Here is a 17,323-nt window from a genome sequence, read left to right as displayed (position 1 = left end):
AAGTTCTTTTAATTAAATGATGTTTCCGTAGATAACAAGATTCAGAAAGGTCAGATGTATTGTCTCTGCTCCTTTTTCTTACTTCAGCAGTGCCAGAAATTCCAAATTTGGGCAGTAATTGAATAGTAATCCTAGTAAATTAATGTTTGGTCTGTGTCTTTTTTGATCTAGTGAAATCTATTTTGCTTTATTTACCAATATGGGAAAAAAATGGTCTTAAGGTTCCAGGTTATTCCAGTCATCAGGAAGTTTAAATAGCAAATGTAGACATTAATTCAGGGTATATATGTTTTTAAAAATCATTTTGAAATTTGTCTCTCTTTTGAAAGGGAAGGCTTTCAAGTAGTCTAGAATGACTTATAACAGCTATCATGGCAAAATTATGAATGCCAGTAAAGGCGGAGAATATCAGAAAAACGTATGTTTGTCAGTGTGCTGATGATCCTTGCTTGATCTGGGAGCTTGGATTCTGGAGTGCTAGCCAAGTTTGTATCTTAAGGTCTTAAGAAGTAATGATTTATTTATGCTGTTCCTGCTGAAAGCAGTATGGGAATTTCAGAGACTACAAGACTGTTGACAAACCATTATGTTTACTGCTTGGATTGTAATCAAAGCAGTTTAATCTGGATTCCTTACAAGCTCATTATTGCTGCCAGCATTGCTTGTTACCAGAGTTGTAAAGCATCAAAGCTTCAATTCAGTAAACATTTAAAAAACAAATTTTACCTAGGCTTTAATTCAACTGACTCACTTAACTGGGTTGTAGATCATTTAATGTTTTATGTTGCTTTCTATTGGCTGTGGTGGGGATTAGTGCAAAGCTCAAGTGGGAGTTTATGACATGCTATTAGGCCTTCAGCAGTTGCTTACGTGGACATTTTAAACCTAGATGCCTGTGAATCATAGAATCACAGAATTCCTCAGGTTGGAAAAGACCTTCAAGATCATCGAGTCCAACCACAACCTAACCATGCTACCCTAACTCTAACAACCCTCCGCTAAATCATGTCCCTGAGCACCACATCCAAACGGTTTTTAAACAAACCCGGAGATGGTGACTCAACCACTTCCCTGGGGAGCCTATTCCAGTGCGTAACAGCCATTTCTGTAAAGAAATGTTTCCTGATATCCAACCTAGACTTACCCTGGTGCAACTTGAGGCCATTTCCCCTCATCCTGTCACCTGTCAGCAGTGAGAAGAGACCAACCCTGCTCTTGCTGTAAGCACCTTTCGGATATTGGAAGAGAGCAATAAGATCTCAGCCTCCTTTTCCCCAGACTAAACAGTCCCAGTTCCTTCAGTCTCTCCTCATAGGGCATATTCTCCAAGCCCTTCACAAGCCTTGTTGCCCTTCTTTGGACCTGCACCAGCACCTCAATGTCTTTTCTGTACTGAGGTGCCCAAAACTGAATACAGTACTCAAGGTGAGGCCTCACCAGTGCCGAGTACAGGGGCAGGATGACTTCCCTAGTCCTGCTCATCACACCATTCCTCATACAAGCCAGGATGCCATTGGTCTTCTTGGCCACCTGGGCACACTGCTGGCTCACATTCAGCCGACTGTCCATCAGTACACCAAGGTCCCTTTCCGTTGGGCAGCTTTCCAGCCTCTCTTCCCCAAGCCTGTAGGGTTGCCTGGGGTTGTTGTGACCAAAATGCAGGCCCTATTGAAACTCATACCGTTAACCTTGGCCCATCAATCCAGTCTATCCAGGTCCCTCTGTAGTGCCTTTCTCCCTTCAGGCAGATCAACACTCCCTCCCAACTTGGTGTCATCTGCAAGCTTACTGAGGGTGCACTCAATCCCCTCATCAAGATCATTAATAAAGATGTTAAATAGAATTTGGTCCCAGTACTGAGCCTTGGGGGACACCGCTCATGACCGGCCACCAGCTGGATTTAACTCCATTGAGCACAACTCTTTGGGCCTGGCCATCCAGCCCGTGTTTTACCCAGAGGAACATATGCCCATCCAAACCATGGGCAGCCAGCTTCTCCAAGAAGATGTTGTGGGGGACGGTGTCAAAGGCTTTACTGAAGTTCAGGTAGACCACACCAACAGCCTACTGTTGAGAAGTGAAGCACTACTTAGTTATTTTTTCTACAGCAAATGCAAGAGCATTAAAGGGAGTTGCACTACAGCTGCAAAGCTAGTGCAAAGTAACGAGCATAGTATAAATGCACAGTTCTGCTAACTTCATATTAAGTTAGTATTTTGTGTTAAGCTACATACTGTGTCTAGCGAAGAAATGAACAAGATGCAAAGTGTAGAGTAGACAAAATGACATTAGGAACAATTGTATTACTTACACAAAGTTTCAAAAACAATTTAGTTCACAGAGATTGAGAAGCACTGCAAGAGCTGTGGAATATTGAAGCTTTCTTTGATGAAAGCTGCAAGCTTTTTGTGTTCTTCAATAACAAACTCTGCTTTGAGAGAAAGACTTGAAAAACTACTGGGTGTGGCATTGGTGTTTTCCGTAGGTTTGCTTGATAACATAATAGCTTATAGGTTTTATAAAAAGACTTTTCTCGGAAGCTAAACAACAACAAAGTACATGGAAATGAAACGGAACATTACAAAACTAATTTTTGAACAGCTCTGCATGACATCTTTGAGCTTCTGTTCCTCAAAGAATTACAACAAAGCAAGTATTTCTTTTATGCTCTTATCATTTATTTTCCTTATATTTTCTGTAAGTATTGTTAATATCTTAATGCTGACAACAGTTGTGGTACATCAATAGCCAGAAGTGTCTTGGTTTTTCAAAGGCTGTGTCCACACATAATTCTGCACAGAAGGCTAACAGAAGAATGACTTTAGTTTTCAGCAAGGACAGCATCCAAGATATTCAGGAAAATATTATCTGTATAGGAGGTGGTCCTTTGCTTTATTTCAAAAGTTAATGGAAGAAGTAAAGAGTGGGTATTTCTTAGGATTTCTCTAAGAAGCATGAAGTGACTGGGTTGGTTTTTTTTGTTTGTTTGTTTGGTTGGTTGATTTTTTTCCCCAAGTATATATATTTTTAAGCTACTGAACATTGTTTTCAGAGAAGAGGTGCAAGCTCAGTGTGTCTTCATTCCTGTCCTCAGGGTGTCTTTTATTTGCCTGCTAAAACTATGTTCTTTCTTTGACAAAAAGTCTACCGCAGCTGCTGTGGACTTTAGGGAGCCTCATCTGCCAGCATAGGTTTTTAATAATTATATATACCTAACTTGAAAAGTTGTTTTAATTGAAAGAGAATAAATTATTTATTTTAAATGGTCTGTCTGGAGAGTTATGAATGTACAGGTTTTGTTACGAAATTCTCTCAGTGCCTGTGGAAGATTGGTAGCATTGCACAGAATTTGTCAACCAGCGGGAAATCTAACATCGTCTGACAGGCTGGGCTACAAATGTGGTGCTCTGAGGAAGTTAGTTAAGGTTTTCACTTTAGGGTGATTGTGTTTTAAGTAGTATCAAAAACAATTCATATCAAAACCAGAAATTATTCCTGTTGTAGCCTCTTCACTGGATATACAATGTTTTTCTAACTTGTGCACCTGAATTTGAAAGTTGGGTGATAATTTCCAGCTGTGTGAAAAATTGTACCCATTATATCCAAGAAAGAGGAGTTTATCCAGTTGGGTGAATATCCACTTCTCGTGAGATACTCAGGGAAATCAGGAACTGGATATGATCATTCCCAAAAAACATCTGTAAAACAACCAACAGTCAGGTGCAGTCAATGGAAAGAGCAGTAGAAGAGCATAAAGGAGTGTACTTTGTTGATGTGTCAAAAAGAACCTAGTGATAAAAGTAAGAGGTTGTTTAAAAATAATGTTTAAAAATGCTTTTGCCACTCCATCTGGGATCATTCAGTTGTTAAAGTTCTCTGGACTTCTTTACAGTTCTGTGATTTCTTCCACAGATCTACCTAAAGCTCTGAAATGAAATACAAATATGTTCAGCAGCAGGTGGGGCAGAAAAAATGAAAAGTACCTCAGAAACTGTTATACAAGTTGGAAAAGCTTGGACACTGTATGATGAAAAATTGTCAAGTTTACTTCTGTTTTCCTACCACAAACAAAAACAGCTGCTGACAGAGGCAGATATTATTTTGGGGCTGTGGGAACAGAGCAATATTCATTGCAGTAACTTAAGTAAAAAGAATGTACTAATAAGGGTACATAAGAGTCCTCAGAAAATGAAGTAAAATGCAGAATAGCTACTGCTACAATAATAAAAAAGTATTATTGAAGGGCTTTTAAACATCTGAGAACAGAAATAGCGTTGTGAGACGTGTTGTGCTAATACAGTAATACTGGTCATATAAATAGTATAATATTGTATGGAATTAACACTGAGGGATTTGAGGGATTTTCTTTGTTTGTTTGTTTGAGACATTTCTCTTTCGAGGTGTAAGAGGTTCTCTGGACCCAAATGTCAACTTAAGTATCTAATGTCATCTTCAGTATCTATTTATTGTCTTCTTAATTGTCATACATCACCATCTGCATCCTGAAAAGGATTTCTAGAAAAAAAAAAAGTATTATAAATTCTGTTACTCATTTAACTTCCTATACTTTGGGAATTTAGTTCACAATGTACCTCAGTTCCACTATTGCAGTTGATACAGTTCAGAGGATTGTGTAGTGCTGTATCATTTTTTATAGATAGGAGTGGAAGATCAGGGTGTTATCATATACTATTTGTCCCCTTTTGCAACCACTGACTTGGATACTCGTCACTTCTGTGGTATTTCTTAGATAGTTTCAGTATCCAATACAACGATAAAAAAATAATGTTATGCATATTTTGTGTTTTTGAACAATGAGACATATTTCAGGGTCAAACTTAACCTGCTTCAAGTAGCTCTTTTCTTTGGGCATAAATGGAGGGAAGAGGGTTGTTGTTGCCATAACATTCTCAATACTGTTTCTCTTGCTTCTGTGGATTCATTTTTTTATTATTATTATGTTTTCTCCCAAAGAAATGTCTCATGTACTCCCCTTGAGCTGTAGGAAAAAAACAAACCCTGAAGAATTTTGCCACTGCTTTTTTTGCTTAATGTTGGCAAATGTATGGAAATTGTCATGCATTAATCAGTACTTATCATTTTATGGTTGGGGTGGAGAGGTGACTAAATTTGCATTCCTGGTTCTTGGTTTAGAGGGACTATGCAGTGTGCAACAGTTACAAATAAGTGATTCTTTAAAGATGAAAGATACAATTTAATGTACTTAATGTCTGGTGTTGCGGATCCTTAGTTGACTCTCATGTAAGAAAAACCGTATTTGTATGTATCTGTTTCTTTCATCCCTGCATACCTGCACATTCTGCCTGCAACCTGAAGGCACTGAGCTGCGTGTTGCGGATACTTCACATTATAGACTAGGCACATGCAGTCCTGCCATTGCATTTTCACAAGATGTTGCCACTTTCAGCCCAATTTGATGGAAAATACAGGTTGCAAAGCTTTGATAAGAGCAAAGGCACAGGAAAAAAAGTAACCAAGTTAGTCCTGCCATTTGACTGAGTGACAGCTTTAACAATGTTGTTTACTCATTGGGCATCAGCAGAGAGCTGAGTGTATGTTTGTCTGTCTGTTGGCCATGCACATCTCACATCCAGTTGTTTTCCAAGCCAAGAAGAATCTGAAGAAAGAAGCATGAGTGCAGATGCAGAGTAAAGCATGAGGATAGAAGTGGGTGAGAAAGAAAGTGTGAGTGCTGTCAAGAAAGGGACTTGAGAGCATTGCATTCTGCTGACTGATCTCCTGGCTGAGGGTAGTTTTTCTGCTAATTTAATGAGTTTCATCAAGCTGCTAAAATTTCTTGTGTTTGTTGTTTTTGTGTTCAGGCATTGCAGGATAGTTGGGTCTCAAACTTCAAACTGTTTTGGATGTGCACTTAGTGTCTCTCGTTGAAAATTCTTGTGTTGTCTTAGGAGTAAAAATGATTTTATTTATAACTGAAGATGTTTGTCATCTTAGTTCAGAGGAAAAAAATCTACTCTCTTCTTGCTGCTGGTAAACATCCTAATCGACCGTAATTGTTTTAAAACTATGAAGGTAATGATTCTTTTCTTGTTTGTTGTTTCTGTATAAGCCATAGGGACATCTTGCCCCTTGAGAGTAGCGTGCTTAATGTGTTTGTGGAGTTGTATTCACAGTACCTGAAGAGCCTGAGCTGAATGCTCTTTCCTTTGATCGGATGAACGGGGTGCAGGGCTGAAAGCCTTGCAGCTGAATCAGAGTAAGAAGAGATTGCTTGCTCAGTGAATGCAGGCAAAGTTTGCTCTCCTTTTAAGTTAATCTCTTCGTTTAAAGAGACGCTGTTTGGAAGCGTTACCCATTTTGCTACTACTTATGAGCATAATTATCTATGCTGTCATTGACAGCTATCTTTTCTTTTTTAGAAAGAAGCACTAACATTCTACTCTAGTTTTTTGGGGTCTTTTTCTTTTTTTCTTTTCTTTTTTCTTTTTTTTTTTTTTTTTTTGCAAAATAATAAAAAAAATAGGGTTCAGTCAAGTGTTAAGCAACTCTAGAAAGCTAAGCTGATACATAAGCCTGAGGACATAAAAAAACCTAGTAAAACATTCAGTGATTGTAGTGAAAACCACATATAAATTATTTATAGAATTAGATTTAAGGATACGGCTATACCACCATTATTTCAATATTTTCTCTCAGTCTAGTCTGCTTTCAGACCTTTTTTTCTATTCTAACTCATTTATCCTCATTTGCAAGGCATAGCTGACCAAGTCCATGAACTAATATTTGCTTGAGGCTTCCTAGTATGATAAATACTAGGGCTGCTCTGAAAGTAATGCCTCCTATTTTATGATGTTGACCCACCACATCAGAGATGGATGTTGGTATTATCACAGTAGAGGCTGAACCTTCCCACCAATATCCCATTCCATGTTGTTGCCATGTAACAGATGGCAGCAGAGGGGCACTCTGACAAAATGGCATCTGTCATGGAAATGCAGATGAAGCAAAGATGTGTCTCTGAATATCTGTGTGTGGAAAAAATGGCACCCACTGACATCCATCGATGCTTGCTAAATGTTTCTGGAGACCAAACAGTGGATATGAGCACAGTGAGGTGGTGGGCAATGTGTTTCAGCAGTGGTAACAGTGGTGTGAAAGGCAAGCCATGTTATAAATGGCCATGCACAGCTGTCACACCACAAAATGAAGAGCATCTCAATCAGCTCAGTCAGTGGTGACAGTGACAGTGCTCATCTGTGACATGCAGATTTTTACAAGCACAGCATGCAGGCTCTTGTTCGTCACTGGTGAAAATGCACAACTACTGCTGGTAACTGTGTTGAACATTAACATTCTGTAGCTGAGAATTTGCTCTGCGAAATAGATATGTGTTAGTGTGCTCTTTGTATCCGCTGTGGTTTCCAAGGAGATAAGTAGGAGGCATTACTTTCGCCTGTACGTAAGAGTTTACCTCAAAGACGGTTTACCTTTATATAATGCATTGTTACAAATAGGCTGTGTTTAATTTAGTTTTACTCCTTTGCTTCTTTTTTTTCTTTTTCTTTTTCTTTTTTTTTTTAAATTCTAGAGAAAGAAGTTACTTTCTGCAGAAAAATAAAATTCTCCTTCTCAGAAAAAATGCTTCTCTTTCTGGAAAGGGCAATAAAAAAGGGAAGTTGGTGTTAGAAACTGTGATGTTGAAAAAATATTTTTTGGTTTCCTGGTTTCTAAATTTGAAAGCTTGGATCAGGATCAGATGATGTCAAGAAAAAGATTGCTTGTGTGTTTGTGTACATACAAAATTGACCTTTGTGATGCAGCTTAACATCTAAACACTAAAAGCAGTCATTTGTTTTGACAGCAGAATTAATTGAGGCTAAAACAGTCGAAATTCCACTTGTATCAAGCTGTTCATTAGGAATTGCTCTCTGGCTTTAGTGCTGTCAGAAAAATAACCTGTTCTGCTATGATTAAATAGCAGAATGATGGTCGGTCCACTGAATTTGAGAGAGAGGTTGAATAAACTTTCTACTGCGGAAACAATTCAGAAGTGACACGCTGCAAGGGGGGTCAGAATGTGCATTGATATCCAGCTGAGCTGTCAACTGGCACTGGGCCAGGCACGCAAAGCTTTGCCATTTGAAGCAGTATGTGAAGCATTTGCAGTTTTAAAAAAAAAATTGTGCTCCCTTCATGCATGATTTACTATCAAAGGGAAAAACTTCTGTTTTTATCAAAAACCAAAGTATTGTTTGTTACTATATTTGTAACTACAAGAGCAGATTTACATATTTATTTTAAAAAGCTCTTGGTTGAAACAGATACGTTAATGTTTATATGTGTATATGCGTGGGTGTGAACTGATTCCTTGGGATGGGGGGGGAGGGCAGAGTTTATTTTTTACTTTCTTAAATGCCTGAGTGTTTTGAGTTACTGAAAATTAGATGTAGTTAATAAAAATACATGCTTCAGTTGGGGAGCTTCTCTTCCTGTCAGGCACAGCCTTCCTTAACCAGAAAGGGGACTGTTTTCAAAATCAGGTACCAACATAGAACAGTTTTTAAGTGATTTGTTGACTGCTTGGTTTGTTTACCTTTTTAGCTTGGCAGGATTTTCCAGTTCATTGGCATACTTACTGCGGGCTCTTTACCAGAGTATGACATAATGTTGTTTGCTTTCCTAGTGATGATACTAGTTGGCTTTTTTACCTGGTTTGATTATTTAAGAATCCAAACAATAAAGCTTCCTTTTTTCTTTTTTTTTTCTTCTTTTTTTTTTTCCCTGTTTTTCACTTCTGTTAAACACATTACCAATGTTGTTCAGTCTTAGCAAAGCCTTTATTTTTCCAATGTTTACTTCCTGCTATGCTAGAGATGGGTGTTAGGGCTGCTTTCAAGGTAGTTAAGAAAGAACATGACTGTATTCAAAACAATTAGCATTACTTTGTAGATAAATCTAGTAGAAGGTGTGAAGGTTGTTACTTAGAAAAATAAACCCTCTTCTGCTGTTGCCTTGTGTGTACTCTGAGAATACTGCTCCCACGGACAGAAGCTAAATATGCAGGAGGTACTACTTCGTACTTAACAGTACAGTTGCATCAGCACAATTACATTTTCTCCACTTGTCTTTGAATAACATAAGTATCTTTGTAGAGTGTGTCATCCATTTTTCTTTTTATTTTCATGAAAACTCCATGTACTCACATGCCTCCTGTAACAAGAAAAGTTGTACCTGTATTTTCAAAATAGGCTAGGAGATGCATCCCAAGCTACAGACTGTTACTTAGTTTATATTAGTGTCATTTGCTGTAAGCTAGTAGATTAATTAAAATGGAAAATGTTCATTTATTCAAATTATGCTCTTCTGTTATAGCAAACCATAGCCTCCTCATTTTGGGAACCATGAACTGATTCACTGCTGATTTATTTGCTTCAGCCTCTTGTCAAGTAGCAGCTGTTTGTTTCCGTGTGTCTGTAAAACCATTGCCCATTTGCCTTTTCTTCCTATCTATGTCTGTTCCTGCAGGTGGCATGCTGTGAACTGTAGCAGCTTGGATTTGAAAATGTTTTAGGATGATGCTTGGTGGGAACGTTTGTGTACAATTAGAGTAGCTTACTGAATTTTCTGGCCCCCTCCGTTGTAGGAACTAAGTTCTCATTACCATCCTGCTAGCTAGTTATGTATACTTAAGTGATGGAAATCCCACATGATATTCATATCTCTGTTGTAAAGGCACTAACCTATATTTAGACAATACATATTACTTTTCCTACCATCTATATGTACCATATCAAATAAACCTATTAATTTTAACATTTATGAGCAGGTATTTCAGATATTTTAGTCACTGAGATACTGTTCTATTTGTCAACTTAGCAACAGGCAGACTAGACTTCAATAAAATTATATGGAGCCTGAATCTAGTCATTTCTAAACTAGAACACTAATGCAAAGTCTTCTGTTAGAGGTGTGCTGGATCTTAGCAGTTAATTTACTTAATTAAAAGTGTCTTAAAATATATATTTGATTTTCACAGTCTTACTTCTGTTTTAACACTATGCTTGAGAATAGGCTTGCTTCTCAATTCACATTATTCTCTTTTCATGAAAAAAGGAACAAAGGAAATTGCGATGCTTCGATTGTAGTACTGCGGGTTATTATCATTATTACTGCAGTGTGGTAAGATCTAGAAAGCTCTTTTCAGTGCTATGGCCTATCATGTAGCAAGGACTCCCGAGACTTCCAGAAAAATAATGTCAGCTTCAGGGAATGGCTTCAGTCTCTGTCATCACCAATACCTGTTAAATGTGAAATGACTGCCTTTTTTTTTTTTTTTTTGGATGTTGCAGTGGAAAATCTGTTGGTATCCTTCCTTTGGAAATTTCAGAGATTAGTCTGTGATGTGTTAGATTCTGTAAGCAAAATTATCAGCTGTTAAGTCTCTCATATGGGTTTGGGGGTGAAATCCTCATTGGAATTAACCCGTTGTCTGTGCTTCAATGTTTAGGCACAAGTATGTTCAGAAGACTACTTTCCTCCTGGGGAAGTGGTAGCACATCCACATCTCTGTGTAGCTGTTATGAAGGTTACTGTCATATGAGCACAGGAGTTTTCATGCTTTGACATGCATGTATATATTACACCTACTTGGTGTACACCTCCATTAATGCTAGCCCATTAGGGTTTTTTGAGTGTTTCGTCTAATGATTAAGAAAGCAGGATTTAGAAAGGTAGAGGATTTGGCTGTTCAGAGAGGAAAGTTTTTTGAAGTTTTTTTTGCAGTGGTGGCATGGATTCTTTTGTTATTCAGATACAAAACGCAGTAGACAGTGGGGGTGTTCTTCTTAAGAAACCTCTGAAATCCTTATTGATGCTTTTCTTCTATAGCAACGTGTGTCCCTACGACCTTTTGTCTGACTGGGAGACTGCATCTAGTTATAGTGGGAGACAGCATAGCCACAGTACGCACTGCTTTCTAGCTGGATGACAGTGTTATTACCTCTTTGGGCTCAAAGCAGTCTGCTCACAAGAAACTTCAGCTATTTTCTGGGCTACCAAAAGCTCTTCACAGCTATTCTGTTTTCTAAATTGGTTCACCATAGAGTACTACATAAAATGTCTATTTCTGAAACGTTATTTTGGTTTAAAAATACTACACCCCAGGCAAAGTGTCCTCTTTGCAGCAGGCATGTAGGGAACAGAACTGTTGAGAGATCTGAAGTTACAGAACAAAACTTGAGAAAATTTATAGCTACTGCAGCATTCAGTATTCTGGTCAGAAAAGCAAAATGTGTGAATTTGCCCTTGCTTGCCTTTGCTATAAGCAAATAGTACAACATGGCAGGAGCAGGTTAAATACAAATTAATGAAAAATAGCAAACATCCTTGGATACTGGAAGAGAACGATAATCTTACTGTTAGTCTGTGGATTCATTAGTGATATCCACAAGTGTTGTAAACTTATGAAATTCCAAAAGATGAAGAGCTATACAGGAATTTGCATTGGGTAGAAAAAGTAAGTTAGGATTAAATGTTTCTTTAGAACTATAGAATAGCGTTTTATATCTCCCTATATAGATTTTAATGAATCCTAAGACCTGCTTGCTGAAATTCATTGCGCTTTTATCTCACTATGGTCTGTAACAGTTCTTAAGTAACAAAAAATATTTCAAATCAGCTTTTACAGTAATCCATGTAAAGAAAGAACACATTGTGATGAAGACTGACATGAAGTACGGGAGGTGTTTCAGTACTAAACACAAGTATCTCTTGTATCTCAATATTAAGACCTTAACAAACTGAAATAAAAATCTGCCTTCAAAGACAAACATGTATAACTTTAATGTGTTTTAACACTCAGTGTATTAATCTTTGTTTTCTGCTTGTGTTGAAGTGAAATTGAAAGATATCTGAAATAAGGATGAGCTTTGCAGGAACTTGGAATATTTATGTATTTTAATCATTAGTGTGGAAGTCTTAACAGTCTGAGGATCGGTGGTAGTAAATGGGACAGGTAAAGAGGAAAGATGGCATTCTGAAAAGGTTTTATTTTTTAAAATTGTTTTCCTCTCAAAATATGTTTAAGACTTCGTTGTTTACAGTTTTTCCTTCTGTTTTTGTTTTGGGAAAGAATGTTTGTGGTTGGCTTGGCTTTTGTATTTTTCCTGGCCAAACAGAGTATGTATAGGAGAAACTGTTGAATTTCTAGCAAACTGATGAAAAATGTACCGTCTGTAGTACTGAAGAAGTAAAGCATTTGTTCTTCAGCTTCTGTGTTTTATACTGTTTTTCTGCACTTCTTTCTCAATGTGTTTTGAACAATATAGCTAAAATAAAATGCTGGTGAAATCATTATAGGTATGTAGATGTCTGCAGTTCTCTGAATCTGTGTTGCTACGTTTTTTGTTGTTTTGCCTTGTGAGGTATGCAGATTTGCTGACTTGTGGAGCACGCTGACTTTGCTATACTATGAATTTAAGAAGAGCAAAGGATGAGTGATTGGAAGAGCAGCTTAAAATGTCCATGTGCTTACAGTGTATAGTAGAATGAGAGATCTGTTTGGAATTTGCATTTTGTCTGTCATACTGAATAATTAAACCTGCATTTGAAGTTTTTCATTAATTTAAATTTAAAGAGAGCAGTTAAAGATTGACATTTGAAATCGGCCTTTTGGTCTTCTGCTTTCAGAAGCTTCATTTGGAGGCTCAGTAACTGCATTGTGACAAATGGGGTATGAATGATGCTAGATTCTTGTGCTAATTGTGGTTTTACACCTTTTTTTTTTAACTATCAAGGAAAAAAATGTAGACTTAGTTATTATTACAATAAATACAGATATCTGTGAGATTTCAAATAAAGCACCTGGCAGATTTAAGCTAATATGTCTACAATAATTCAATTTGTTCATCATTACTGAGCATGGATTTGTATCATCAGTTTCTAAATTGTCTTTATTTTTGTTTGATATATTCATAACTTCTCTTCATTTGAGAAATGTCATCAAAATGTACTACTTATACTCACTTGAACACAATTTTACACTTCAAGAGTTAAATACACATTGTAGGGGTTACATTACAAATGTAACCATTTGAGGTAATTAACCACACAAATCAAGTGCAAATAAATTCCAGTTGTGTAATTCACAATTCTAATTCATAGCTAAATTATTTATTTTCACTGTGGCATTTTTAATTGCAGCGCAGCGATTTGCTGTCTTGTACTGTTTAAATCAGACCTTTTCATCTTACTTCTAAGATCTGTTTATATCAACTATTTATTTTGAGACTTAGAATTACCGCATTCATTTTGAAAGTTGTGCCAGGGAGAACACTGGAAAGTGCTTGCAAGCACACCTTTTATTTTAAGTGTGAACATCTGAAAAATGCATAGACTTTGGCTTTTTAGTAGGTGTTCTGGAATAATACTAATTTCATTTAAAAGATAAATTAGAGCACTTACTGTCACATTTGTTTAGGATTAGGAGTGAAAACAATTTATGTATATAAGGTTTCCACAATTGCTTTATTTCCGGTTCTTTTAATCAAAATTTTCAATCATTTTCAGCCTCCCTTGCAGTACTGAAACATGTATGCTGCTCCAAAAGTAATGCCTTATATTTGTTTCCATGAAAGACTGCAACAGGTACAAAGAGCACAATAACACTATCTGATATAGCAAATTCTCAGCTACAAAACACTGTTTTTCAGGAGTCACCCGCATTAGCTATGCATTTTCACCACTGATTAACATAAGCCTGCATGCTGCACTTGTAAACATCTGCACCAGTGTAGGTGACCCACTCACTGTTGCCACTGCCAAAATGCACCATGCCCTGCCTCACTGTCCTCACATTCACTATTTGATCTCCACAAATGTTCAGCAAGGGTCATGAATGTCAGTGGGTGCCATTTTTTCCACATGGAGGAATTCAGCAACACACCTTTACTTCCTATAGATTTCCATATCAGACGCCGTTCTGTCAGACTGCCCCTCTGCTGCCATCTGTCACATGGCAATAACACGTAATGGAACATTGGTGGAAGGTTCAGCCTCTACTGACAAACCACCACCATCTGCCTCTGATATCATGGGACAACATCATAAAACAGGAGGCATTACTTTTGGAGCAGCGCTGGTAAATTCAATTAGAGGAGCAGTTGAAAAAGAAAGATTGGCTGTCTTACAGAATCAGAAGCACATTTTTCTATAATGCACGTACCTATGAACTTGTGGGTACTCCCCGAAAGTGTGAAGATGAGCTCTGTGTCCCACTGATACGTTGCTCAATGTTGTTTTCACTTATGTGGCTGCAGTTGCAGCCTGCTCTTTCTACATGGCCCAAGGACCCTATACTTGTTGTTATTTGCTTTCTTAACACTTGCTCAGGTGTTGGTGGGATTCTTTCTAACTCACTGCCAACGACTTTTTGAAATCCATTTCTTTTCTGCCAGCTCAGCTTCCTAAAATGGTCTGTGTTGGGGCTAAACAAATTCTAGACTTAGCTTGTTTGAAGGAATGAGGGTTATAATTGCCCTTTGCAATGACACCTGTCTTTCATCTTGTGTCAAATATAACAGGAAATTGTAGTAGTGAACTTACTTAGATACTGCACTTAAACAGTACTGGTTTTATTATTATTTTTTTTCTTGCTCAGTCTTTATAATTTCTTTGAAGTTTTTGTCTTCTTTATTGCTGTGTTTAAGATTCTCTGTATCCCTACTAATTGTCCAAGTAATTGTCTATGAAAAAGCAGAGGAAATAAGTCGGGAAGAGTGTGAATCTCAAGATTAGGGCTATAGCTATCCTTTTTTTTTCTTTTTTGACTTTTCTTTGCATAGCTCTTCTTCTATTAAAAGAAAATAAATCTAAAGTTTTATATTGATGCTATGTTATAGATACAATTTGGACTGAGAGAAGGAAACAGAATAGTTTCACCTGGTTGTAATAACATAGGATATTAAATTATATTTGTACAGTGTGCCTTAGAATTATAATTTTTCACTGTGAAGGAGTAAAAATATTTAATGATATGCCTTATGTGTAAGATTTTATCAACTGTTTGACTGTTGGCTGTGCCACTGTGGTTTTCCTTTACCATTTAAAATCCTAAATAGATTATCTAGTGTTTTCAGGAAATATTAGCAGTGGATAAAATATTTTGGTGTTTGACTTTCACTTGAAATTAAATTTAATCTAATGTTTATTTTCGTTCTAATTTACTTAAGGTCCTATTGAATTTGAGGAATGTAATACATCCAGTGCAGTTGAAGGTGAGTTACTGTAGCACAGTTATTTGCAGTACATAGTATCTGAAACTATGGAGCAAACAGTTAATGGCTTGTGAATGTATTTAACTTGAAACTATTTTAGCAGACTAACAAGCAGTTGTTATTTTGAGAAACAAATTTAAAAGAAAATAAGACCTATGGTAATTGTTTATAAGCCGAAAGCATCATTGTCAGAGAATTTTAATGTTTATTATAAATGTACTTTTTCTAAGGCGTTATGTTTTGTGAGGTTTGGATTTGGTTCAGTTATGTCTGTGTAACTTTATTTACATGTGTCAAAATATGGCCCAGACTCTTTCCATTGTTGCCATGTTAGTTGTACCAATTTTAATGCAATGTTATGGTCACAAAGCCTTCCTTTGTTGGTGTAACTTATTTTACTTAGGGAATTGTTTAAAGTGGTTAAGAACTATTTTTTTTGCATACACTATGTATTTAGTTTTGGAACAGAGGAGCTGACAGAATAGCTGTACTGGCTGACAGTTCTCAAGTTGCCAAGGTTGCGGCTGAGACTTAAAGCTCTTTTTTGACTGAAATGAGGGGGATCCCTGTTAAGAAACAATTCTGATATTTTATCTGTTGTTGTTTTGGGCTGGATATGAATGTCAGACTAGCATTTTAAAATAATTTTGGAGCTATTTGTGCCCCTGTGAAAACATAAGATACAGCTAAGTTTACAGCTATCTGATTGCAGAAATTTCAAATTATTTCACCTGTAAGCTTTCCAGGAATGGAGAGATTCCTTATGTGCTGTGTACATAAGTCACTCCAAAACTAATGCCTCCTATTTATTTCCATGGAAACTACATCAGATACAAAGTGCACAGTGACACTATTTGATGGTGCAAATTCTCAGTTACAAAACACTGTTTTTCAAGAGTCACCCCCATTAGCTATGCATTTTCACCACAGATGAACATGAGCCTGCATGCTACACTTGTAAATATCTGTAGCAGTGTAGGTTACCCACTGTTGCCACTGCCAAAACGCACCATGCCCTGCCTTGCTGTCCTCACATTCTTTATTTGATAGCCATAAACATTCAGCACGTGTCAGTGAATGTCAATGGCTTCAAACTCTACTGACAAACCACCAGCATCTGCCTCTGATATCATGGGACAACTTCATTAAATAGGGAGCCTTACTTTTGGAGCAGACCTGTAATGTATTTCTATGAAGGAAAATAGAATGTTATTTTAATGATACACTTGAACTACCAGTTGTAAACTTTTAGAAACCAAATTATGTCCTCCTTTCTGCTCAAAAGTTTGGTGCAGACAGTGTATTAAGTCAAAACTAAACTGTAGACTCATTGGATCTGATGTTTGCACTTAGCTGTGCATTTTGTTTAAAGTGAGACAGTATATTTAGTTACAGCAAAAAAATTGAGGAGTTTTGATTTTAGTATGTTAAATGGTTATGAAGGAAGACTTTTTTTCTGTAGTATGGTTAAGTATATGTACCCATGCTAAAAGTGGGGAAAAAAGACAAGAGAGGAGGCATGACCCCAGACTCAGTACTAGCTACAACACTGGAAAATCATGAAGTCAGCATAAGCAGAAGAGCCAAGTGATGTTCACTTTTTTATGGAACAAAGATCCTACTTCTTAGGGGAATCAGTGGCTTGCAGCTACTAGGATCATTCAGGAAAGTAAGAGCTGGGTGTTGAAGTGCAGTTGCTGGTAGGGGCAGATTTGGCTTCTGATCCAAGTGCTATTCTGTCCATGGTTCTGATACACTACTGTTCAGTTGGAGAAATAGCTCCTGCTGAGATTCTGTGAGCAGACTCCCTTTCTTCAAAACTAGCAGTGCTTCAACCTTTTGTAAAAGAGTTAACAGTCAGGCATACTGAACATTGAGAATTGTACATACACTGCAAATCAGTTTTATAATGACTCACATTAGTAATGTGTTTTCTTAACTGCATTTTATTTTTTTTTATTGGTGTGTCACCTAACAGCACATGGGAATAATATTACAGATATTTTGTGTTTCCTTTGTTTCGCTCGGTACTATTTCCATTGCTATCTGTTTGTATCAGTCATTATAGC

At 37.1% G+C, this 17,323-nt stretch overlaps 1 protein-coding gene across 5 annotated transcripts in view; it reads left to right on the top strand.

The window, feature by feature from the left end:
- Positions 1–17,323, top strand: part of FCHO2 (FCH domain only 2) — a 95,090-nt gene that overhangs the window by 34,474 nt on the left and 43,293 nt on the right. For all 5 annotated transcript variants that reach the window (XM_001232743.7, XM_040655693.2, XM_015277664.4 and 2 more), the window contains exon 9: positions 15,210–15,254. In XM_001232743.7, the coding sequence (XP_001232744.3) occupies positions 15,210–15,254 (45 nt within the window). The remainder of the gene's footprint in view (positions 1–15,209; positions 15,255–17,323) is intronic.

This window comes from Gallus gallus, chromosome Z, assembly GCF_016699485.2.
Source record: "Gallus gallus isolate bGalGal1 chromosome Z, bGalGal1.mat.broiler.GRCg7b, whole genome shotgun sequence".
NCBI lineage: Eukaryota > Metazoa > Chordata > Aves > Galliformes > Phasianidae > Gallus > Gallus gallus.
This window is presented reverse-complemented; position numbering and strand designations above follow the sequence as displayed.